The following is a 27704-nucleotide window of genomic DNA, read 5'->3' as shown; positions in this document are numbered from 1 at the left end:
CCGCTCACAGCTTTATTCATAATTGATGCATGCAAGAATACAGACTTGTAGTACGTGTGAATTTTTTGTGCTCATGCCAGGTTTTTTTTTTTTTTCTTGTTTGCATGTGCGTGCTCCCACCCTCTCCCAGCCTCAGGCCTCTTTAGTCCTCCCCACCCTCCCCTTCACCTGTTCATCAGTGCAAATAGGATGGAATAGAAGTTGTCATGTATTGTTTTAAAAGTCATCCACAGCAACTCTTCTCTCAGAATTGTATTCAACTAGCCTCTTGAATTTTGTTTCAAATAAGCAGTAAGTGAATCTTTGTCGGTCTAAAACTACAAAAGCTGTTGCTCCAGATCTAAAACAGGTAGACACACTTTCCAGATGATTTTCTTGTTGGTTGTCTTATCCATAAGGCATTAAGAAAATAGACATCCTTGAGATCTCTTTGTTTCCAAGCAGAGCAGTCAAAGCATAAATCTTAGTATGAAATGCCATAGATTTTATAGGTGTTTTCACATATGGGCATAATATGCACCACCATTGCTCCAGTCTTTAGTGAGAGCCCTGGGACTTAGTTTGGTGTAAATTACCACCTGAATGGTTTGAGCATTGTGCTCAGCTGATAAACAAAGAGACCATTAGACTTGGAGCGTAACCAAACAGGATGTGTCACCAGCTTGGAACAAGATCCAAAAGGGAGCCTGCTCTCCGAACCCAACACTAAACACAAAGTTTTTTTTGATGGTTATGAAGGGCGAAAAATGTCAAATGTCAAAAAAAGGTGCCTATGGCTTGGTCAGGCCCTACTTTACATACAACTAAGGTGCACAATACGCCTTCCTGATGAAGCTCCTCGCTGGATGTCTGTCCATCTGTACCTTTCATGCCTTTTGGAGGCTAACAGAGTTGGAAAAAAAAAAAAAAAGTGATGATAGACGGTAGTTATGTCCACTGACCAAAGCTAGAAATCACACATCATCCATAACAAACTGTGCTGCAATAGGTTGGAGATGACCCATTCAGCCCTTGGCGGTCTTAATCCAGTTATGACTTTGGTGATTTATCTGTTCTTAAACCTCTGAATCCAAACTACCTACAGTTCGTGGGCTCTCTATGAGTAGATACTACAGTGTATGCACTAAAATGTAGCAGGGTTTTGGAGCACATCACAAAATAGCTAAGCTCACCATCTGGCTCAAAATGTAGTGTATTTCTTTCAGATCCTGTTATACACTCACTTTCCTTGTCATATAAGTCTATTTTTATCCGTGCTGTCAGTGTAGACCTGCTCGGCATGGCGGACTTTCTGTAAAACTCCTGTTGGCCTGTTTTAGACAGATCTGGTGACACAAACTTTAAATCAGTGCAGACAAAGCACATAATGTAACACTGTAACACTCCCATTTATACAGCTAAATCTGAACCTCCATATAATGTACTGTACGTTCCCTGTGTCTAACACTTTTCTAACTTTGCCCTGCGTCGTCTTTTCTCTTTCCCCCTTTTAGTCGGTGCTGTGACAAGAAGAGCTGTGGAAACCGTAATGAGACACCCTCAGACCCCGTCATCATCGACAGGTACCGGCTGTCACTCCGTCTCTGTCTTTGTCTCTCCTACACACACACGCTCACACACACACACACACACACACACATTCTGGATGAGGGACACGCACACACACACACACACACACACACACACACAGATTCTGGATGAGGGACTGCGTTGACCTGTTTGAATGGCGGCATGGGATGGGATGTTTGTGTGTTTAGATGATCTGCTGTCACTCCTGAAATAGATGCTCCTCAGATAGAATCGATGGCTTCTGAAGCAAGACAGAGTGAAACATTTGAGGCTCACACTTTGCATTTATAACACAAACAGCAGGACTCATGAGTGGAGGTGAATTGCTGAAAGTAGCAGGGATTGAAAGGTCGACAAACGTTTTTATATACATGTGCATGTGTAGTCCAGTGATGTTATCACAGAGGGGACACAAATGCACATCAGCTGCTCAGTTACTACCTGATATCTGGCTAATTCAGACTCATGCACACACACACACACACACACACAAACACATACGCACTTGTGCACACCTTCAGACTTCAGTGAACAGTGCTCAGATAAGTGTGTTTCCTCTACGTAATGCAAAATTCAAAGCTGTTTACAAGCAGGAGCTGTCTGTCGTTTTCACTGACACTCCTGCCTGTCTGCTTGTCTGTCTCTTTCTTTCTTCCTGTATGTCTGTTGAGATGGAGGACTGAAGTTATCCCTCCCTTACTCCCCCTCCTCTCTCCCTTTCTGTCTCTCCTGGAGCAGCACAGAAAAATGGGTCATGAGCAAAGAAAAAACTGACAAAGAAAAACTGAAATGAGACCAAACCTTATTTTAATCTGATTTCTTCTTGGCAGTTGTTTTAACCCCCTGTGAGCAGGTTTTTTATGCGTTGCATGTATGTGTGTGTTTGGCGGTGAGTAATTCACAAGAAGAGAGGTGAAATTGTGCTGATTCTCATCACCCTCACCACATTATCAGACAACCCAGTAATCAATTTTTGGACAGAACGTTGTAGTAACGGCACAAAGTATTGAATTTATGTACAAGTTTAAGTCGTTTTTTGATGAGATTATAGTAAATACCATCCCGTGTGACCTGATGTAGGGTAAAAATTCATGATTTTGTGAAAAATATTCGGGCATAATCATGCCACTGCTTGGGTATCATTGTATCTCTATCCCTTTCTTCAGTGCTTCTTCACGGGCTACAAACTATACACTACCCATCTACATACCTGGTATTTTTAAGGTCTAGGTGACTGTAAAGGCTATCAGTTCTTGACTTTCTGTTTTTTGAGATATTCAAGCTCACCTTTTACAAATCCCACTTAACACTCTCGAATTACATTGTCATCAAGTTATAAGGGTCTTTTCTTAGTTCCCGATTCTCGGCATTTTGGAGAGGGGGTACAAGGTTTTAACCCCGAAGCAAGGATTTAGCACAGTTATGACAGTTGAGACAGCCAAGGGTGTAAAAGTATTGTTGTTTTGTTTTTAAATCACAAAGGAAACAAATGTTTTAGGTAGCATAACACTTTCTTGTGCTTTCCTCTAGGGTCAAATATACATGAATTGATGTTTCTTGGATTATTCAAATCAAATCAAATCAAATCAAATCTTAACAAGACAGACAGAAAAGCAGTTCTAGGTGGCTGCTGTGTAGCTTTTGCTGTCAGTATGCATTTGCATTGGGGTCCAAAAGTCTGAGACCCCATGGGAAAGTGGTGTCAGACATTTGGACCCCAATGTCTATATACAGATGGGTGACAAATTAAAGGAAAAACCCTGAAAATGAGTGGGAAAACAGGATAGAATCAATGCCAAGGTGCACTGAAGCTGTTCTGGCGGCTCTTGGTGGCCTAACACCTTACTAAGACACTTTTTATGTTGGTTTTTCCTTTAATTTGTTACCTGTCTGTATTTTAACATTTTGACCTCCCTCTTAAAACAAAAAGTATTATCTTATCTTGTCCCATGGGAATAAATCTCTATCTTTGTGATGTAAAATGATATGTAAACAGTTTAAATTCTCCTCTCCTCCCAAGTCAAACACTTTAATTCCCCCTTTTAGCTTTTAAGGATTCTGCTCTCATTTCTCTCTCACCTACCCCACTTATTTTTGTGTTTGGAGAAATCTTATGAGGTGGATAAACACTTGTGTCTCAAAGTGAGCTTTGATGGAGCTATTTCAAAGAGCATGAATCTCTCTTTCTGTGTGTGTGTGTGTGTGTGTGTCCTATGTAAGACACAAAGTCCAAGAGCCTTCATGATCGACAGGTACACATAACTGTGTGTGTGTGTGTGTGTGTGTGCAGGGACATTATAGTATCTTTACACACCAGCCCCATTTTTCTGTTTTTGTCAGCTCTCTCAGACATCTCAGCTTACACACCATTATACATTTGCCTGGAAGGTGTGTGTATGTCTATGTGTACATCTTTGTGTGTGTGTGTGTGTGTGTATGTGTGTGTGTGTGTTTGTGTGTGTGTGTGTGTGTGTGTGTGTGTGTGTGTGTGTGTCGGTGGGTGGGTGGGTGGGTGGATGGTTGTGTCTTAGGTTTGGCCACAAATATAAAGAATAGGTTATATATAAGACATACACTGACAAAATAATAGATATTTAATCACAGTGTGTGTTACTGGATTGATGTTTGGTGACTATTGACCTTATGAGGCCCGCCTATTTTTGGGTTTGTCCTATATCTCTCTTTTTGTCATTTGAGTACTGGGTACAGTAAAAACAAGTAAAAAGTCATGTGCCTGATCAGTTCATGCAGTCTAATGTTGGGAACACACGTCCAAAGTTATACGAAATTATATGGCCTGATACCACCGCAGATACTGGATTCAAAAGATGATTTTTTTGGGCGCAAAATTATATTTGGCGTTAACTAGCTTACCTTGTGTTGCACTAGCTGTCTCTGATTCTAACTTAGCGGTATGATGGTTAGCAGGTTATTATGTTATTAACATTATTTATGTTTTTCAAAAATGATCACTAAACCACATGATGTTTTAATTTGTTGGTCTTAAATTTGATTTATCAACGTGAATTAAAACACTTTAAAGCATCCATTCACTCAACTATGTAATATGATGGATTATAATTTGGAATAGTTATTGCAACACGGTAATTGTAACAAGCTGGACTGTGCAGTTTAATAGCATAACTAAAACTAAATGAGTCTACTGCGACTCTGTGTTTTAGATGAAGGAGTATTGTCTTAATACACATTTTGAACAGCTAAAATCAAACAACTTCTGTTCTTATATCATGTTGATATAAACACAAATGCCAGCACATTCTCACCAGTCACCATGACTATTATGACTATCAACAGTAACATGACCAGCTGATCCCAGAGCTGTGCAGGAAAACTGATCCTAATACTGCCTCAAATAATGTAAATAGCGGTTGATGTTTGTCAGACTGTTGGAGAAGAAATTCTCTCATTTTCCTCCAGCTCAGTCAGTCCTTCACGCTGCACGTTAGATTATAAAACTGGTCAGATATTTGATCAAGCGTAGGCACAAGGTGATCACAAGCAGCACGTGTCAATTTACACTGTGTGACACATTCTCACTTTCAGTGTAGACGGGAAGTTATAGGACAAAATAACAGACTCGGAGCGCTTCCTTGTTAGTGTGTGTGTGTGTGTGTGTGTGTGTGTGTGTGTGTGTGTGTGTGTGTGTGTGTGTGTGTGTGTGTGTGGCTAAAGGAGAGGAGCAGAATGAATTATGGGAGATGTCAGGGAACTTGGTTAGGATGGAATGTCAAGGTTACCGTGGATACCGTGGGATACTTCCTCTACAAGACCCCCCCCCCTGCTTTTTGTAGCAGCTAAGAGTCTTTCTGTTCTTGATTTAGAAGTTTTCACCCAGTCTTCCAGCAGATCGCTTCAAGGTTTGCGATGTTTTTGGCTGTCCTGCACACAAAGCATTTTTCAGATCGCCCACAGATTTTTGGTGATGATCAGGTCAGGGGGACTGTGAAAAACTTCTGCTTCTGTTTCTTGAAGTGGTTAATGACGGATTTTGAAGCCAGTTTGGATCATTTTCCTAATGTAGAAAACAGCCTGTTTTCAATTTCTTGCCTGACTGCTGGACATTTGTGTCCAGAGTTTGCTGATATTTATTGGAATTTCTTGGACTGCTGAACAACCACAAACAACCTATGTTGTTATTTAGGATCTATTTAACAGCTCACAGAAAAAATATGCAGTGTTTTTATTTTTTGTTTTTTATTTTTGTTTTTGTTTTTGTTTTTTTCATTGGAGTACCAGTAGGCGCAGAAGATAGATCATACATCAGGTGCTTTATTGGTGCAGAGGAAAAGTTCTGGTTCAGTCCAGACCTGCAGTGATTGGCTGTAAATTTACGTGTGTGGGAAGCCAGTGAGGGATCATGTTCTTTGGCACTGTGCTAATGATGCCTATTGAATTGTTTTAGTACACAGATGGACAGAAGAGTGTGGGATCTAGGCCAGAGCATACAGTACATTGATTCCATTACTTCATACATGTTACAGTGTGCCTTTGATGCTCATCAATGGCAGGTGAAAGAAGTGGCTGTAGTCACTCCATGTGTATTGGAAGGGACACGTGACAGTCCCCAGTGGAGTAAACATTAACACGGTAAGAGTTTGCGCAGACGGAACTAAACCAATAGAACCATTTCAGATTTTTTAAAAGAATGCTGCTCTTCCCACCAGCATGTCCTCTTCAGCAGGAAATGCATCAAATTTAGAAAATAACATGACGTAAGCCATTTTATTTATGGTACAAACAGGTGAAAGAAATGGAGAAAAGAGTGTTTGCATCGATTGACAGCTCATTGCATGGTGTCAGTAAGGATATCAATCCTTGTGTGCATTTGTGTGTGAGTGACAGCTAGCTCATCGTGTGTGTGTGTGTGTGTGTGTGTGTGTGGCCCAGTTAATCCATGTTGTAGCGCAGTGAGTGTCCCGCTTCCTCTCAGGGTTAATATAGGGTTAACGACATGCAACTATATCCTATCATACGCCTGCTTGACTCCTAAAGAGCCACATCCACTCTCCTCCTCTGTATGTTTGTGTGTGTGTGTGTGTGTGTGTGTGTGTGTGTGTGTCTGTCATTCAGTTTCTCCCCCTTGTATCTCTTACTGTCTTTTCTCAATCACTCAGCATCCTCATCTCCTCTTTTTCCTGTTTCTTTCTCCCTCCACAGCTCAACTTCCTCCATCCTCATCTCTCTCTTTCTTACTCCACCTCACCCTCACTTTCACCCACCTCCCCTTCCCTCCCTCCATTCGTCTCTCTTTCTGTTTTTCTTCTTTAACTTTGTTTTACTCTCTCTCTGCCCCTGAGGGGTTACCTACCTCACTGCTCAGCTCGCTGCCTGTTTAGACTACTACGATTGGCTTAATAGGCTCAGGCTGTGTGTGTGTGTGTGTGTGTGTGTGTGTGTGTGTGTGTGTGTGTGTGTGTGTGTGTGTGTGTGTGTGTGTGTGTGTGTGTGTGTGTGTGTGTGTAGTTACGGGGTGTTATAGTCTCAGGCAGTGTGTGCGCAGGGCTTAGATCAGTGTAAGACTTGAGGAAGGTGGTTTTAAAGTGTGTGATATTGTGTGTGAGTATGAAGGGGGGTTATGGGTACCAGTGTGTGTCCTCCCAAAGTCTAAAGGGGCCCACATAAGCCTGAGGGGCTTAAGGGGTTCCCTGTGTGCATGTGCACTCTTGTGTGTGTCTGTGCATGTGTGTGTGTGTGTGTGTGTGTGTGTGTGTGTGTGTGTGTGTGTGTGTGTGTGTGTGTGTGTGTGTGTGTGTGTGTGTGTGTGTGTGTGTGTGTGTGTAATCTAAAGGGTTAAGAGGGGTCACAGCTTGAGGAAGAGATGATGGGAAAGAGAGGAAGGAGCAAGGGATGGAGAAATGAATGGAGGAGGAGGTGAGGGTGATAAGAAAGCATTTACAGGGAGCGAAAGGAAGAAAGGAGTAAGAGGAAGAAGAGGGTGAGGAGAGAGGGAGGGTAGAGGCTTGTCTCGGCAGACAGAGGAGAGAAAGGAGGTGAGGAGGAGCAGAGCAGGGTTTGTTTCAGGGGAAAAGAGCCTCAGTCTGGGGAGTCCTGTCAATCAAAGAGCGCTGGGTGAGGGAGGAGGGGGCGCTGTCAATCAGCTTGAAGAGGAGGGAGAGGAGGTGAAGAAAGGCAACAGAGGGAGTGAGGGGGAATCTTCTAAACGATCTCTTCATCTTTTCTAACTTTGTCTATCTCTCTCACACTCTCTCTCTCTCTCTCTTTCTCTCTCTCTCTCTCTTGTCCTAGTTACCAAAATATCTCTGCCAACCTGGTATGTCACTGTTCGCTCAACTGTCACTGTCTGACACACACACACACACGCACACACACCCACACACATCTAAAATAGACAGTAAGATACTATGCCTCCTCCTTTCTTGACCCGTCCCCATCTCTCTCTTCCTTTTCTGACCTCTTTTCTTTCAGCTCTTCGTCCTCTCAAATTGAAATTTGCTATATCGGCATGGCCATAATAAAACACAATATTGCCAGAGGATGTGGTAAAACGTTTACAATATCAGTATGATAATCCAGAGTATATGACAAAAAGAGAACAAATAGTTTGAAAATTGCTACATTAAATACACTAAACAGCACCACAATGAGTCACAGTTTATATCTGTATTTATATATATATAAATATAGATATAAATACGGATATAGATATATAGATATATATTTGTTTTCCTCAAGTAAATATTGAATGTTCTTTTGATCTGAGAGTGTCAAATTCGTGGTATTTGAGTTTTTGAGTTCTTGGTATTTATAGGCTGCAGTGTGTAGCAGGAAATGTTGCTCTGTGTCTACATCTAGCACTGACACTGTCTGTTTTCTCTGGATTGCCAGGTTTGTCTTTGTCTTTATCCATCACTCTCAACTAACTACTTAGTTCATGTCATAGAGCCTAGATAATCTGCTCCTTGGTATTGTGTGTTCAGTTCTAAACATCCTTGAAGTTTACTTGGAGTTTTTGGAGAAGATGTCTAGTGTTTGATGTACCTTTTCTTATGCATTGCGAGCATGTTAGCATGCTGACATTAGCATTCAGCTCAAAGCATTGCTATGCCTAAATACAGCCTCACAGAGCTGCTGGCGTGGCTCTTTTTTTTTTTTTTGGCTATAACTTGCCTTGTCCAGATTATGTGAGGGCTGTGCTGAGGCTGTGTGCCGTTAGAGGAGGCCATGATCATCTATCTGAGGGACTTTCTCTTTATCCTCTCCACTTGGCAACACAGAGCTGTGTAATAGTAAGGGCTAGGGTCACTGGCTGCAAGGTTTTTATATGATTTTATTGCTTTGCCTTTTTTGGATCATTAAGAGTAGAAAATGGCCCATTTCAGCCTGGTATCAGTTTTTGTTGTGTTTATGGCGATAAGGATGTTATTAAATGTGCAGGCTTTCAGTTGGGTGTTTGTCCCATTTCTCAAAGTCTCGGTTTGTCAGGATGTTTGTCAAGAGGTCTCACACTCCAAGTCAAGTTGGTTCAGAAAAGACTCTCGAGACACAATAACTTTTATACAGTTTCTCTCACTCTCTCTCTCTCTCTCTCTCTCTCTCTCTCTCTCTCTCTCTGGCTCTCTCCCACGTTGCAGTATCACTTCCCATGTTAAAGGTCAGTGGTTGCTTGGAGATGAGGACTATGGGGAATTATTCATACCATCGACTTAATGTCAGCATTCACTTCTCTCACTGTGTTTGTGCTTGTGTGTGTGTGTGTGTGTGTGTGTTTGTGTGTGTGTGTGTGTGTGTGTGACACTGTGTATATGAGGTGGTGATGGGTGAGAGACGGTGAGAGAGGAAAGAGAGAGAGGAGTATGTTTTATTCATTTCTCTTATTTAGTATCTCAGTCGGCACCTGTCTTAGCATTTAGAAGCTCGGCATTCACATTAATTGCTGATTTAGTTTAACTGCCTGCTTTAATGGACACACACGCAAGCACAAACACACACACACACACACACACACACACACACACACACACACACACACACACACCATTTTTTTGTCAAGTACCTATCTAAACGAGCTGTTCTTCCTTGTTTCTTTTTCTCTCTTCTCTCTCCAAAACCAAGACAGAAAATGATAATGAGATAAATAATCATTATCATTTTTTCTCTTGGTTTTTCTTTTCCTGACTGTATTTCTCTGTGTATTAGAAGAAGTATTTGTCTTTAAATCTCTCTTCCTTTGCATCTTCCAACAAATACATCAGGTTCAGGGCTGCAGGCTGAGGGGTAGATCACAGAAATATGGGTTTTTTCTTTCTTTGCTTTTGGTAATTTATTTGGTATAGAAGGAGAAAGAGAGTTGAGGATAGCATCCGTATTTCATCCTCCCTCGCTTCCTCTTTCTCCGTTCATCTTGGTCTCCGTGTGATATGGGAATGGGGCAGTGTATATAAGTAAGAAAACTTAACTGCCACCCTATGACTGGAGAAGCTCCCCCTCTGCCACACACACACACACACACACACACACACACACACACCCTTTTCCTCTTTCTGACCTCCCCCTTTCCTCCTCTTTTACCTCCCTCATCCTCCCTTCCTGCACATGTCTCCCACTATACACCCCTCCCCAGCACACATACACACCCTTAGGCAGGGATCATGTTACCCTAAAAGCTACAAACTCAGACATGATGGCCTCACAGACACACATTTTCCCATCTGTTCCTGTCCAAGCCGATATGATGCCTCGTTTACTCTAAGAGGCTTCTTGTCAGAAAGTACATTTACTCTTATACAGTGTGTGAGTAGTTCGGTGGATTTATGCCCAGAATCATTGAAAGTAGGCAACATTCAAGATGACACTCGACTGTATTTGTAATTAAATTTTATAAGGAAAAACTGGAATACAGTCATTGATATATTCTTTTAAAAGGGAAAATACATAAAATTGTGCGTGATGTTTCTACAACCAAGCTCCTAAATGAAATGGACTATTTAGATTGAACATATCACTTTTGGAATTGCTTATTTGATTTTACATTTAATTCAATGCCCCAAATATCAAATATATAAACATTTGTCTGTTAAACAAACTGTTTTTTTTGTTTTGTTTTTTGTTTCTTTTGTAAGAAACGGGGTAACTAAACTGCAGTTTCCTTAAATTGTACTTTACACATATTCAATTCCAAACTGAAACTGGCTAAAATGCCATCACTGAAATCTGTTCTACAGGCACATTAGTCTGGCAACTTAACAATTCTCGGACAATCAACGAACATTAGTGTATGAAATGTTTATTGTTCATTAATTATTCTGGCATCACACATGGTCACAAACTGAATAAACTAAATAATCCCCGCATAAATAAAACAAATTAAAATTAAACATTCAGTTAAGTATTTGACATTATGCACACCCTATTATTCATTGTGATTTTTTTGCTCCAGCCAATGAGTAATGACTAGCGTATTCTTCTATTCTATGCAACTTTCGGTAAACACAGATTCTGCAGCAAGTTTCTTGTAAGAGTTCACTTAATGCATGTCATTTAAGGAGTTGTTATTTGTGTAAGATGACTTACAACAGTTTGTATAACTGCGTCAATCTTGTTACCATTTTCTGGCTCTGGCACTCTAATCCTGCCCACAAAGCTCTGACTGACTCAGTTGTTTATGCAACCAGTGAAACTTCTATCAGGGAGCACAACACCAGACCTGTTTGAAATGCTGAAAAAAAAAAAAAATGGAGATGTTGGCAGTGATTCAGAGGTCTGGAACCAGGCTATGGTGCAGCACTCCAGGGATTTGTAGACCTGACACAGTGTATCAGAAATCATTTAAAGCCTCAGGTATTACAATTCGGAGAGAAAAATCAAGTCTGCATGTGTGCAATGTGGAACGAGAGACATGATTTTAGTCTAAATCTATATCAATCGTTTCCTTTTAGCTGACTGACTAATTAACGTAATGATTGACTTACTTACTGACTTGGCTAACCGATCAACAAACTGACTGACTGACTCACTGAGTGATTATGTAACCTATTATTGGATTGGATCACTTCTTCACTCGCTGTCTTACAAAAGACTGGCTGACGTGTGTGAGTGTGTGTGTGTGTGTGTGTGTGTGTGTGTGTGTTTGTGCGTGTGTTTGTGTGTATGTGAGCGTGTGTGTGTGCGTGTTTGTGTCTGTATTCGTGGGGTATGTGGATAACCTCCTGGTGGACGATGAGACTGTGGTGGGAGGCCTCTGGGTACCTGCATACAGAGATCTCTCTTACCGTACACCCATTACTGGACAGCCATTAGTCTAACGTACACACACACACACACACACACACACACACACACACACACACACACATATGGTATTAAGGGGAAAAGTACAGAGTGGCTCATTCATGATAGGTGGTTAGTGGTGGTGTGTGCACATGTGTGTGTGAATATCTTAAGCTCTGTCATTAAAAAGCAAACAAATTTAGTTTATCTGGAAACTCCCTGCAGACTAGGCACACACACACACACACACACACACACACACACACACACACACACACACACACACACACACACACACACACACACACACACACATTAAGAGGCACACAGATGGGAGTGGGAATTTTCCCCTTACCGCAAAGTGAACTGATGGTTGAGGTGTTTTGGGAGGCCAAGAGAGACTGTGTTTGCCTACTGTATGAGAGTTTTTACAACTGTAAAAAGGAATTTAGAGAGGAGAGGAGAGGAGAGGACAGGAGAGTGTGTAAATGTGCCAGCCATGCATCATTTCATTATTAATAACCATGTCGGAATAAAAATGCTAACCTTGTCTGATCTAAGGGACAGCTGAGTCCGCAAGCACTACATGCTCCTGTGGTATATGTGATTGTGTGTGTGTGTGTGTGTGTGGCGGGGGACACTAGACCACAATAAGGTCTTGTTTCCCTTTGTTAGGGCTGTGCAGGGCAAGCTGGTGAAGTCATTGTAACCCACACAGGTATAAATATCTGTGTGTGTGCATGTGCATGTGTGTGTGTTGGGGCGGTGTTTCCCGTGCAGAGCGGGCCAGGAAGAGAGCACCAGTGTCCTGCCGAGAGGGGCATTGTTATCTACCTCCTAACACGCGCACACACACACACACACACACACACACACATACACACACACACACGTACAAATGCATCACCCCTCCCAGACTGAGCTGCCTGATCCGCACACCGTCTGTGTCGCCACGGTAACACATAGCACACGCCCAAACAACAACAAACACTGTGTATTGCATCGCCATAGACAAAAACATCTCACCGCACACACAATTACACAGTAATAAAACATACACGTTCATATGTGTTGTGTTTATGAAATGGACTGTCTTGCCTTTGAGACATGGCGCTGTTCTTTCTGTTCTGTTGTAGAGTTAGAAAGCGAAAAGCCAAACCACACACACAAACAAAAGACTCACGCACACAGAGAGGCAAGCGAATGCAGTCCTATGGAACTGTGGAGGTGTAATCTGTCAGACAGGAAGCTAGTGGGGTCAGAGGTCACCAAGCACTAATCGATTAGCCGTCAGTTAGTGCCGCACTCGAGAGGAGAGCACAGCTGAGGCCAGCTTCTCCACAGTGTTCGTGTGTGTGTGTGTATGTGTGTGCGTGTGTGTGTGTGTGTTGCTGAACTGTTTAGGTTTCCGAGCTAGTGTGTGCCCATTAGGAATGTGCATATGTGTACTTATGCTTGTGTGTGTGTGTGTGTGCGTGTTGTTTGCGTGTGTGTGTGTGTGTGTGTGTGCTCCTTGACAGCACTGTGTGGGTGCATGTATTTCTTGGACTTATTGATCAGAGAGAATTTCAACTGAATTTTTGGTCTGACCCTCCGAGGTTAAATGCTGCTCTCTCCCTCTTCCTTCCATTCTTTCCCTCTCTCTCTCTCTCTCTCTCTCTTTCCCTCTGTATCTTTCTCCAAGCGGAGAAACAGCGATAGAAACACTTGAACTCGGGGCACGCTGTGTAGGTGTTAGCCAGCGTAAGTGTCAAACCCACCGCTTATTTAAAATGAAAAGCAGTTTCTGTGAATATGCATTTCTTCTCTGTGACCTGTGGCTTCCACATAAATATAACTGGTCTTCTTGGGGTATTTATAATGCACGTTTTTATGAGAAACTGCCCTGAAACCCGAAAGGTGATGGCAACTTGGTGTGTTTGTTGCTTGTGCTGACAGACAGAAGAAGACGGACGGATAAAGAATTTCAGTCCAAAAGCAGCATTTAAACACCTCAGTGATGTCTTCATGCACGTAACAATTTCACTATGTCCAATAATTGGAGGAAGCTGTTATTCTGATAAAGATGTTTATATAGATTGCGTATATAACTGATCTATTGATATTCCTGTTCCATGCTACAGAGCATGGTCTGATTATCAGCTGAAAAAAAACCCCACTATGGCAGATTTTCCTGCCAGTTTTCATCGTACAACTGCATCTTTGTGTTTTTTAAGCTACCATATCTTTTTGCAAAGACAGCAATAAAATTCTTTGGGACATTTTTTATTTTTTATTTTAGCATATTGGGTAAATTCACCGGATTCACAAATAACACATTTTCTCCCTTTTTCTGTAAAGTTTTATTTGTCATTGCACTGTCCAAAGGCATCAAAATCCACCTGCCAGTATCTCTAAAGCTCACTAATCAACACGTCATAGCTAGTTTGTTTAATTCATACAAAAATTGAAGTCTAAATAAGACTAATTTGCCATTCTAAGGTGTGTTTTGTGCTGGGCTACTTTTTGGCTCTGGATAGTTGCCAGGCAGTGTCTAACTATTCCTTTAAGGAAGTTCAACAGCAGCATCTTGATCTCTCTCTAGAAACAATGTTTACTGATACTGTGTACGATCCATAAATCTCACAGTCAACAGCTTCTGCTGGAACTACTTTCTCCAGAGGAACAGTCCCCATGAAAAATGAGGACACTTGGGTGTACTAATCCTTTAAGGATAATACAGTGTGTCTATATAATGTGCACGTATTTATTTTACTATGTATAATGCACATCTATGGCACAAAAATTGCTATGGGATAAATGAAGTTCTGTCCTATCTTAAAAACATTCTCTCGGATAAAGATGCACCACTCACAGGAGTGAAGCTCAGGAATTTGTTATTTTGTACACATCTGAACATCTTTGATATACTGTACATCGTCAAGCATTTGGTTTGCCCTAATGTGTTGCAACACACATAAGTCTGCTGACCACTGTAGATTAACATTAAAGTTATGGTGTTCTTATTTTGCGTATGTATCTTTGAAGCTGATGAATTTTAGGTAGCATTTTACACTTCATATGGTGTTACTTTTCCACGCACAGTCTGACTGTGATGCTGTATCCCGGGATTTGCATTAATTATGGTCTATGGGCCATTTAGAAGTGTTGTGTGAGTCGGTGTCTACCATGTCTGTGTCCCCGTGTCTAATTACGAGTCCCTCACAGTCAGCGGGTCTCATGGGAGGCTGGTAGGTGAGAGTGAGAGAGAGACATCAGGGGATTAGTTTTTAGAAGGTTTAGAAGGTGGCCACCTCATTATAAGACTACATGTTATAATGATTTGTGGTATATAGTGTGTGTATGTGTCTGTGTGTGTGTGTGTGTGTGTCTGTGTGTGTTTTATAATGATGCTCAGAGTTTCTTCCCTTTGGGAGCTGTAGTGTTTGTTGTCTTCCTCCAGGGAACTGAGCTCATGACCTTTCACCTTCCTAACTGCACCCAAACCCTCCTACCTAAAATTCTCCTGCTTTGAGTTACCAGTGCGCCCCCCCCCCACACACACACACACACACACACACACACACACACACACACACTCACACAGGGAGAGAAAGAGACATTTACTTTCATGACTTAGGAGTGTTTTTTGGAAAATTGCAGGTTCTAACAGCAGCTGAAAGTCAGATTTATCCCCATCAGTGACTGTATGTTCATTTTCTGTATGTATGTGTGTGTGTGTGTGTGTGTGTGTGTGTGTGTGTGTGTGTGTGTGTGTGTGTGTGTGTGTGTGTGTGTGTGTGTGTGTGTGTGTGTGTGTGTGTGGAGGCTGTTTAGCAGTAACAGATAGCCTGGTTACGCTGCATGGCGATGCTGTCATTACCGTTGTGCTTCTCCACTGATGTGTCGCGGCTGATGTCACATGCTCAATTGGCCCCGCCGACAGCCACTATCACTCAGACTGTTTACTGCATTTTTACTATAGTTATCACTCACTCGCTGTCACCGCCGCCGCTGTGACGGCCAGGCGCCCTGTGCTGCTGCTGAAACCACGCGCTGAGATAACACCAGAGGCACAAGCCTTCACACACACACACACACACAAACACACAAACACACAGAGTGGTTGTGCTCTTTGTCTTGTCCATCAACACACGGAAACACTCATTTAGGCAGGAGAGAGTTTTTATATGTGTATGTGTGTGTGTGTGTGTGTGTGTGTGTGTGTGTGTGTGTGTGTGTGTGTGTGTGTGTGTGTGTGTGTGTGTGTGTTTGGAGTAGTTAGAGGAAGAGAGGGAAGGTGGGGGAGGGGCCTAAAACAAAACAGCTGTGGTTAGATTCAGTGTTTCATTGTTTTTAAATTTAGTGATTATTTTATTTCATTTGTGTTCATTTATATAATGTATTGTTTTTGCAAGTGTGTGTGTGTTTGTGCATGTGTAGTCAGGAGTGTGTATGTGGAAGAGTGTGAATGACCTCACATGTTTATTAAGGGTTGCACATGTGAATGTGCATTCTGGCAATAATGCAACTGCATGTACCTGTATATGTGTGTGTTTCCCCATATTGGTGTGTGTTTGTGTGTTTGTGTGTGTGTGTGTGTGTGTGTGTGTGTGTGTGTGTGTGTGTGTGTGTGTGTGTGTGTGTGTGTGTGTGTGTGTGTGTGTGTGTGTGTGTGTGTGTGCGCGTGTGTGTGTGTGTGTGTATGAATCTAGGTTATGCTTCTTATTTCCACATGATTAACTAACTTGTGTCCCTGAGATTGTTCCCTCCACCTCGGCCTGTGCCTACCCATAAGGCCGTGTGTCAGTGGGGAGCGCTTGATTTATGCCGGTTGAATATGTAACGAGAGGCTGTAAATTTACCAGCCGGGGCTACATGCATCACTATTCTGCAGTGTCGTAATTTAGTTGCCACCCGCATATCTGAGATGCTAATTGGTTAAATTACTGGGTTACTTCTGGAGATTTATACCCAGCTAACGAGAAAGGTGGGAGGGGAGAGCAATGGGGAGATGGAGGGGAGGAATAACTAGCGGGGTGGGGTAGGGGAGGCAGGTCAGAAAAGCAGGAGAGGGTTGAAAAAGAAGGTTTGAATGAAGAGTCGAGGGGGAGGAGAGGAGGAGTGTGGTGGGGCAGAAGTGGAGGGGTTCAAGGAATTCAGTGAGCCAGGACAATGTGACAGGGATCCAGCATGCACTCAAGTGGCTAAATAGGAATCAGAATTCAATTTTGTTATTTACACTTGTGTTTTTCCTACTGTGACTTGTCAAAAATGTCTTTTCTGTCAGAAAATGTCTATTGGGGATCGCATGCCTTGCTCAACAGCACCTTGACAAGAACTACAGTACAGTGATCACCAAATGTAGAAAAGAGCAAAATCTGTTCACTTTTATCAACAGTCAATAGAAGGGCGGTTTACTGGTGTGATTGTGTGTGGTTTTTTGGGTTTTTTTTAAATTAAAAAAAAAAAAATGTTTTAGTTTTTTTAAAATGTTGCTGAAAAGGAAAAAAAAAACATGCGGTTCACATATCAAATAAAATGGCCATTGTTTTTTCCTGTCAGCAGTGTCTTCGGGAAAGCGAAAAAAGGCCTCTGGTGTCCTAACTGTCTGACTTAAACACCTGAAGGCCAGTTCATGGTTTCCAGTTGCCCCCGGACACACACACAGACACGTACGCGAACGTGGATGCGCTTCTGTTCATACTACAATCGGGGTATGCGTACGCAGACTCGTGCCACACATACGCATTATAAAACATGATCACAACCTCCGGACAGCAAGAAGAAGAGTTCCTTTTTGTTGTATTTGGCAGGACAACATAAAAAAGTAAATAAATAAATAAAATATAAAAAGATAACTATGTGACGTAAAAAGAATAGAACCAAGGATGGGTAATGAACAGTACATTCATACGTTCTAAGAAACATGCGTGTAGTTTACTTGTCTGTTTCCTACCAACAGTCAGAGTTGTTTTCTTTTAACCATGACTGCAATCTCTCTCTAACCTTAACCAAGCAATTTCAGTTTGCTAAACCCAGCTGAACCATAAAGAAGCATAAATTGAATTTTTTGCCACGTAGACACAGTGGAACAAGCTGAAGACACACTTTTATATATTATCACCCTATAAAGTTATTATGGCAAACATTTCAGCAAAATGTTGCCTAATTGCACACCCAGCACACATGTAGCAACATTAGCATTTATTTGGAGTTTTGTTTCTGTCCAGCTGACAAATGTAAGTCCGATATTCACTCTCCTTTCGGCTCTGTTTTGGTCTCTACCAGCTGCAGAGGTAGCTTTTTTGCTCCGGGAAAAAATGACAAATAGCCTATTTTCTCATTTAGGTCGGAGGACTTGTTGACAGCTACTCATACTAATCACCCAGCTACGCTTTTATTTATCTCCAACCAATTGTGCCTGGTAAAAATTTGACAAACAACAAAGGGGGCATTTACTGATATGAAAATGTTGCAGAGGAATGAAACTGGCATCAGACATCACTTTGTAATGCTTAGGCAGGTCTTTTGTCTGCTGCATGGTGAATGGTAATTATTGACGCAAATTAGCTTATGTACACAAACACACACACACACACACGCACACACGCACATTCACTTGAATGACAATATATATCTTTTCGTTTCACTCCCTGTGTGTTCCTTCTCCACCTCTTTCTCTCTCTCTCTCTCTCTCTCTCTCTCTCTCTCTTTCTACCATCTGTCTGCACTCAGTGCCAGCCGGTAATTAGTCCTTGTAAAGTCAGTGTAGTGAGGAGTCCCTGTGTTTGGATACTGCTGTCTAGTCAAACACTGGGGAAGGAGGGCGGGGGTGCTAACAGCCTGTGTTTTATCTGTCAAGTTTGCTGCTGTTATGCAACACTCTTCAAGGTTAAGGTTAAACCTCAAGAGATGCAGCGAGAGCATTGCGACTTTATCTAGCAGGTAAAAATCTGTTTGTTTTGCTGCAGCGAACAGGCAGCCACACATAAATGGTGAGCGAGAGGGTTTAATCTCTTTAATTTATTTGTTTATTGCATGCTAATTCTTGTCTTTGAACATCTTGTCCACGTGGAGTAGCTGTTTATTTATGTCCTGTTTGTATTCTGCTACAGTGTGTTAGTATAAACATTAAACTTACTTGCTTTTTATGTGCTTTTAGGGCCACTTAAGATGTAAGATAACGTCTGACAGAACAGTGTAAACAACCGGTCTGCCTGCAGGCCCTGAGCAGGTCGACACAAGGCTGATGGGACATTACATATGACTCTGGATCACACACTTTTTCCAACACTACAGATTATATTTACATTACAAATGTATTTTGAAAATGTTACTTCAGGATTATAAATGATGAATTGTCTCTCAGGGTTTTTTTTTCCAGTTTAGTTTGTAATTTAAGATCAAAAGTCATATTTACACACAAGTACATAAACTACAGGCAATTAAAATATCTTTAGCAATAATTTTCATAAGTTTTTTTTAATAAATATGAATATTACAACAGGTAATTGTGAATTCCCCGTTGGACATCATGGCCCAAAAACATCATTTCCTGTTGTATTAATCACTCTGTACTCCTTTAGTCTTGGAAACAAGAAATAGCTTGGGGTTAGTTTTTTTGCAGCTTTTTCCAAGGTATTTTTAATTAGTGTTTTAATTAGTTGCCCAGGAAAAATCAAAAACATTGCATCCTCATCCTTATCTCCATAGTTTTGGCAACATTGTTCTAAGTTAAAAAAGGCTTTTCTGATATGACAGATCCGCGGACAGCTGGCAACCCCAGAAGCAACCAGACACGGTCCACGTTTTAAGTGCACATTTTCACATTCACATTTAGAAATGAATATAAAGGTGAAAAAATAAGGTAAACTGTGTTTTGTGAGCACCTGTTTGATTTTCCAGAGCAACTGCGTGGTTCTGCTTTGACCTGTTATACTTTCGATAGTGCATGCACACAGTTTTGCAGTGCAACAGGCAAGGGTGTTTACTGTCATGGCCACTTCAAAAGTAGTGATTTTGATACTTTAGTTGGACTGGGATCTTGTTTACAGCCTGCGTGGCTGTCTGATCATTTCTGTTGCTTCCCCTACCTCCAATCTCAACAGGGAAGTTCATGAATAAAATGTGATCATTGCTAGGACTGATGGCCAAAACATATGAAACCAAAATAAAAATTTTCCTGTAAAATCAAATTCCAGATTGAAATACAGCTCTAGAAAGGCCAGAAATTCGTAATAATCCTGAAAGAGACAGACAAGAGAGAAGCTGTGTAGTAACAAGTCTTCACTGTGCGTCTGAGTGCATGATTCAAACTCAGAGGCCTTTCACTTGATACCACAGAGTAAGAATAGCATTTATTAATAGGACTGTTGTTATTGGTTTATGGAAAGAGGACACACACACACACACACACACACACACACACACACACACACACACACACACACACACACACACACACACACACACACACACACACACACACACACACACACACACACAAGCAAAAGCCAGAAAAGCAGAGAGAGTGAATTTGTAAGTACTGTCAGGTGACAATACATGACAACCTGAAATAGGCTGGGTGGTGGTCTGTGCTCTGGTGCTGTTGTGTTGTTCTATATGTTATTTGTGCTCCAGTTGTTGTTGTTTTTGTGTGTGTTTCTGTGTGGGGCAACTGCGTAACACCGCCCCGCAGATGAGCAGATGAGGATTCAGTGGATCGCTGCCACTTCTCTCTTACCAACACCACTCCATGAATACCTTTTCATCCATACACAGCACATACTACACAAATGTGGGAGCCTGCCTGAATGGAAGAAGTTATTTGGTGAGAGGGTTTATATCTAAGAACTGATTTATATCCCATGTCGTGTACTCCGTGGTGTTGTATTTACAGCATCCATTTTTTGATTTTTCATGACATTCAGAGGCGCCAGGAACTGATGTTAGCACTTTTTTTTTCCACGCCTTTTTTTTTTTTTCTTCTCCTTCTCTCCTCTCTCTGTCATCAATTCTCCATCCTCCTCCTTGGAAAGAAATCAAGGCACACAAAATCATTCATTTTTTGTTTTACATTTTAATTTGATTTTTATTTTTTTTCAATTTAATCTTAAAAAAAAAAAAAAAAAAGGTAGCGTGTTTGTGTGCAGTGAATTGCAGGGCCGGCAGGCACATGTGTGTGTGAGTGTTGTTGTTGCTTTTTATAATTAGTGCAGGAAGCTTCAACAATCATCTGTCACTAAAGAGAGGCGGTATCAATCTCCGTCTGACAATAGCAGGAAAGACGAACACACACACAGACACACACACACACACACGCACACACACACACAGACAACACACACACACACACACACCAAAAAAACACACAAACAAAGACCAATAGAAGTATATATGACACAAAGCACAAGCCAGGCTGGGTGGCTGGACTGACAATCTCTTGCTGGGTGGTCTGTCTGTGTCTCTGTATATAATTGTGTTTTGTCTTTTGTGTGCATTTGTGTTGTCTGTGCATTTGTGTTCGTGCTGTGTGCTCTTACCCTGGGCATGCATTCCCCTGAATCTTAGTAACACCTGACAGCTACTGACACCACTTCCACCAGTCAGACAGTGAATCGACCACACATACACATACATATACACACATACATATACACAAATGCACTGGATGGATGAAGGAAGGGGTTATTGTCCTTTTATATCTTTATAAGGGTTATTATCACAGAGCTGATGTACTCTCCGTGTCCGGTGTCTTTATTGTGTATTTTGACTTCCAGGACGACCAGAGCGCAGCATGCGAGTTGTTTGCTTTTTCACTTGCGCCTGGCCTTTTGGTTTTCTCTCCCTCTCTCCTCTCTTCTCCTCCTCCAGCATCCTCCTTTGTCCTTAAAGAAATCAAAAAACACAACTAATCTAATCCTTTTGTTTTCATGTTTTTATTTACATTTATTTCAATTTTTTTACTAATTGACAAAAAAAAAAAAATTATAGGTTGCGAGTTGTGTCCAGTGTGAATTTGCAGGGCCGACAGGCAGACGGGGTGTGTGAGTTACTGTTGTTGCTTTTTATAATTAGTGCAGGAAGCTTCAACAATCATCTGTCACTAAAGAGGCGAGATCAATCTATCATCCTGACAATAGCAGGAAAGACGAACACACACACAGACACACACACACACACACGCACACACACACACAGAGCTCTGCATTCCACGCCATTCCACCCTTTTGTATGTGTGTGTGAATACAGTATAGACTTGTGTTTACTTGTACATGTATCTTACATGTACAGGTTACCCACACTCTACAGAGAGGCCGATTTCCTGTGCAATTACGTGAATTGCTTTGGAGGCTGAAAAAGTCGTAGTCTCTCCTTCTGAGAGCAAATGAAAAGTTACTGATGCCCATAGAGAAACTGTGTCCCTGCAGTAGCAAAGAGTCATGGGACAAAACACATGAAACCAGAATGTACAGTGAGATAGAACATCCCATGGGCGAATCTATCCACACGCAAACTCACATTTAGTATGTATGGCGGATTGGCAGCACATTCATGGCATTGTTACGCAGAAAAGGAACAATAGAGTTTATTTATATGATTACTGGGTGTATATGGCACAAAAAGCTGGAGTCTGTCCCACTAAAAAATGCAGCCACCCCTGAGCCAGTCACTAACAAAACTCATCATCCCTCCAGGTTTTGTCAAAGACATCAGACATATTATATTGGAGTTAAAAAAAAAAAAGCCACATCAGCATAACTTGGAAAATACTGTCATCACCAAATTTTGTTAAAATCAAACCTTTGGTATTTGAGCTGTCAATATAGACAGATTGAGAGATGGACAAACATTACTCTGTCAATGCAAAATCTTGAAAATTGAATGATCACAATGTGTATTTAAGAAATGAAATGAAATGAGGAAATTTAGTCAATCTTTATAAAAACATTATTACAAAACAAAAGGTTTAGCAGCATGAGGAACCTCAGACATCCAGAATGGATTTGATATATATAGAGATCATCATATGCATCATATTTTAGAGTAAAGGAAATGTTACACAGAAAGACCTCAGGCTAGTGTTGTAAAAACCTGTTCATCTCAGCAGTATATTCACTTAACTGAGGCAGATAATATATGTACAGAATCTGCCAATTTGTCTCCGCCATCGCTTCTTTTCTCTGCATCCCTCCAAGTTTCTTTCACCCTCCAGGCAAAAGCTCCAGCATTTAGTCAGTAAACTGCAAATGTGTTTTTTAGAAACTGTTTTACGGCGATCCCACGCTGTGTTTACAACTCCTCTCGCCCAGGAGGAGAAAGGCCGACCCAGCCCAGCGAGGAGGCCACAAACACGATCCAGAAAGCTGCTGAACTCACATGAAACCTTCTGAACTTCACCGGGTTACTCCTCCTTGCCTCTCACTCTTTTACTTCTCTCCTATAATCCATACTCCCTCCCACTGCACCCATAGCCTTATTTTGCTTCTCCTCCTCCTATCCCTTTATCATCTCCCTATCTCACCCACTTTCGTCTTCAGTCCTCCACCCTTCCCTCCCACCATTCTTATTCTTTTTTACCTCAAGTGCTAACTCCATCTTCCTCTCGCCTCTTATTTGCTTCTCCCTCCCTTTTTCCTACACCCTTCACCTCCTCAATTGAGCTTCTTCTACTCATTTACTTATCACTGCTCCTCTAATCATTCCCATACTGTTATTCCTCCAGAAATGCCAGTGCTCACGTGAACAGGTATATACATACAGTATAATATATATATGTGTTTTCCTGTATGGGTGGTCGTATGTGTATGTGTATGTGTATGTGTGTGTGTGTGTGTGTGTGTGTGTGTGTGTGTGTGTGTGTGTGTGTGTGTGTGTGTGTGTGTGTGTGTGTGTAGGTGTAGGTGCTCATCTTGTCTCTACAGGGAATTCAGCATCCTCAGCTTCTCCTGAACACAGGGGGATGTAGAAGGAGGAGGACAAGGGAAGACAGAGGCATTTTCTTTGGTCTAGCAAGAGAGCTCCGAGCCCTCCTTCTCCTCCTCCCGTTCCTTCCCCCTCTATCTCCTTTTCTCACCAGCCACCCCCTGCTCCCTCACATTAATTCAGTGAGGTACTAAATATTTCTTTTAGTAGAAAAAGTGATTTCTCTCCGTGGCTCTCTGGGGCTGCCGCTGCGCTCGCCAGCGCTTTCACCCTCTTCACACACCTCACCCCTCACCCCTGCACACATGGGAAGTGCTTTTTTTATGGACTAGCCAGAATTATAAATGTTCAGCTGTGTTTATGGCTTATTAGGCAGTTACAGGAAGGAGGGGAGCATGTGTTTTATTGGCTTAATTGGGAAAGAACAGCTTCCTTGCTGCATTAGCACTATTTTCCTCTCATCAACGGCCTTGGCTGGCGCGGTGGCACTCTGTGCAGTCAAAGGTGCCCTCGCTGTGCCATTCTTTCTGCTGAGGATGGGGAAAGGGCTCATGTGCATGTGTGTGTGCTTGTGTATTTGTATGTGCAAATGTTGCAGGGAAAGAGAGGTGTAAGTTTGAGCTGAACATGCCCAGACACATTGATGCTAAACAACTGAGTAAAATCTCCTCTGTCATATGAATGTGAGGTAAATGTCTGTATGGTTGTTTTATAAAGGCTAAGAGTGTAAGCATGTGTGCATTTGTGCGTCTGTGTGTGTGTTTGCAAGCAGGCATGCGTCCCAGTACTTGTCTGTGAAGCTGCTTCTTTCATTAGTCAAGAGGAGAGACGATCCTGGGTACTCCTTTGAGTCTGACAACACAGAGCGATCTTGTAATGTGTTTTATCTTTTTTCCATCCCTCCTTCCCTCCTCATACCACTCCATCCCTCCCCAAGCCCTTTAATTCCTCCCCCCCTCTCGCCTCCCTCCCTTTCCGGCGCGTGTTGCGCTCTGTCGCTCCCCCAGCGTCTGAGGTGGAGACTTAACAGCCGAGTTATTTATTGTGATGTTTTCGTGGCCGCCTGGTTTAAATAACAGTTTGGTCTCTCTGCAGTCCTCTCTCTCATCTCTCTGCCTTTATTCTCTCTTTTTCGTTACTCGCTCTGTCGCTCTTTTTCTTGCTCTCTCCTTCTCTTCCCCCCCTCGACACACACACACACACACACACACACACACACACACACACACACACACACACACACACACACACACACACACACCCCTCCTCCCATCATGCTCTGCGTAATGGTACATTGTTAACGGGCTGTCTATTGTTTGTGTTGTGTTCTTGGCTAAGTGGAGGGTGAATAGTTTTTAGATGACAAACATGTTAGCTCGCTGCCAGCCATTCTGATCTGCTGGGCTGGAGCTAGTTATACACAGAACTAACTGAAGCCCACTTGCCTCTCAGTCAGTCGAGACTTAAAGTGTGAGATGGTGTCACAGCAAGAGTTGTGTGTGCACGCACGCGTGCGTGTGGGAGGGTTGGTGGGGTGGGGGCGGGGGCTAGGTCTTTGTGTGTTGGTGCATTCTGCATTCTTGTGACACCATCAAGCCTGCAAGTTTGAAATAAAGACTTGGCCTCACTGATTGGCATTTAAAGTTGTTGTGCCAAACTGTTGTTTAGATTCTCGGTTTGCAGATGAATATAACTCTCAGCATCATCTCTGGGGACAGAAAGACGCATGAACCAAACTCAAATGGGTTTAGCCAACTCATAAGGACGACACAGCTCCATTATATACATTAAATCTGAACTAGCAGTTCACCAGCTGTTTGATTTACGAGGAGATCTGTGGTCATCTGTAAGTCTGTAAGCAAAGACTGTGTTGAAAATGTTAGGATGGCTACAGTTCTTTGCATTAGTTTACCTACCATTTCTTTCATCACCTACACAACAACTAAATAACGTTTCTATGGTGCATGAAAATTGATGCTATACTTAAAGGCCCAATTTGTAATTTCGTCACCATGAATTAAAGGTGTGTTTTCATTTAAAATTAAAGCATTCGATGTGATTATGGTGGTGAAAATAGGCCTTATGCTTGCATGGTGACAGATCATAACTGAAATCATAGCCCTGTTTTACTGATGATTAGAAACACTACTCATTATGTTTCTTTCACAGTATCAGATAATATCAGACAACAATTTTGGAATTCAAAGCATGTTCCAGTTCTGAGTTTTGAATTTTAATAGACGGAGTTTTATTCACATTTGGACCATGGACCATGGCTTTTTATGTCATCTTTTGTATTGTGCTCATACAAATGATACAAATCAATGTGGACCATCAACTATTAGAAACGGTTCGGAATGGAAATTTCAGACTTTAAAATTACAAATTTAAACCTTAAAAATAGCTTTTAGCATTAAAAGATCAGGTCGTAACAAGAATACGGCATAAATTTTATGTATTATTTACTGCATCACGTTCTATTTTTCACTGTCACATACTAATTTATGATGATCAAATATAAGTTTGATTGAAAATTTGATATAATCCCAACAGTGCAAGAAAACACACACACACACACACACACACACACACACACACACAAACACACACACATATATATATATAAAGTATATAAATAAATTGACCTACCACCAAACCTCCAGAAATCCGTCCTCTGCCTCGCTGTAGGCTTTTTAGACCTAGATCTATCATGGCTGAGTGATGCATGTTTGAATGTATGTGTATACACACACACACACACACACACACACACACACACACACACACACACACACACACACACACACAAACACACATACACACAGCGTTTATGGCAGCAGCTCCATCATGGATGTGATGGAGGGTGTGAAGCTGCATTTTAATGGATGATTATGTTTTATGTTTTCTCTACAATGACCCTTACTGGCAGACCAATATTGTTCCCCTCCCGTCCCACACGCCCCCCACACACACACAAGCACACACACACACACACCCATACACACACACACACTCATACATGCATTTCCACTACCACGACTACCCCCCTTCGTAATATTCGTCCACCATATGCCCCTCACCCCAACCACACACACACACACACACACACACACACACACACACACACACACACACACACACACACACACACACACACACACACGTACATACACGCACGCGCACGCACAGATCCATTCACCACCCCAGCCTCTTCCCCTCTCATCCTGCGCTGTGTTGGGGTGACATCAGGTGCTCTCCTCTCTCCTTGGGGCAGAGAGGAGCGTGACTTAACATCCAGCCTTTATAGTAAAGGACATTCTCCTCTCTATTACCTACTGATGGAAAGGTCAACCAGCATGAATAGAAAGGTTGGAACTGCTCATGATGTAGAACACATTCTCTTCTCTTCTCTTCTCTTCTCTTCTCTTCTCTTCTCTTCTCTTCTCTTCTCTTCTTCTCCCCTCCCCTCCCCTCCCCTCCCATCCTCTCCTCTCTACCTGCCCTGTCAGCACTCTTGACTCCTTACCTCCCTTAATCTGACACACATAATAAGGCTGATAGAAGGAAAGACTGACAGGGCTCTGTCAAAATCACATTCTCTCAGTGTGAAGGGAGAGGAGGAGGGAGAGAGAGAGAGAGATACCACTCCTCTATCAGTGCTGAGTGGCAGAGCGGGACAAAGAGGAAATTATTGTGAATTCTGAAGACCATTAGCATGACTATAGATGCATTAAAATGCTAGATAGTGGAAGCAGAAAGGGGAGGTGGGTCGAGGGTGAGGAGAGTGCATGAAAAACGGAAAGTGGAGGGAGGAGCATGATGTATGAGTGACTGTATCATCGTAACACGAATCCCTCCATGGATGCTTACTCAGTCTATCCCACATTTACGGCAGTTAGAGTTCATGTGGCAGTCTGAATATGCAAACGGGGAGGTCATTATAAGAGGAACTCCATCAAATCGTTCTGATCACGGACAAG

General features: G+C 42.1%; 1 protein-coding gene across 3 annotated transcripts in view; it reads left to right on the top strand.

Annotated features, from left to right (window-relative positions):
- The window catches only part of LOC120803050 (transcription factor COE1-A-like), a 96781-nt gene that overhangs the window by 13802 nt on the left and 55275 nt on the right, over positions 1-27704 (top strand). For all 3 annotated transcript variants that reach the window (XM_040151343.1, XM_040151342.1, XM_040151341.1), the window contains exon 6: positions 1494-1562. In XM_040151343.1, the coding sequence (XP_040007277.1) occupies positions 1494-1562 (69 nt within the window). The remainder of the gene's footprint in view (positions 1-1493; positions 1563-27704) is intronic.

This window comes from Xiphias gladius, chromosome 17, assembly GCF_016859285.1.
Source record: "Xiphias gladius isolate SHS-SW01 ecotype Sanya breed wild chromosome 17, ASM1685928v1, whole genome shotgun sequence".
Lineage (NCBI taxonomy): Eukaryota > Metazoa > Chordata > Actinopteri > Istiophoriformes > Xiphiidae > Xiphias > Xiphias gladius.
Note: the sequence above shows the minus strand (reverse complement) of the source record. Positions and strands in the feature narration are given on the sequence as shown.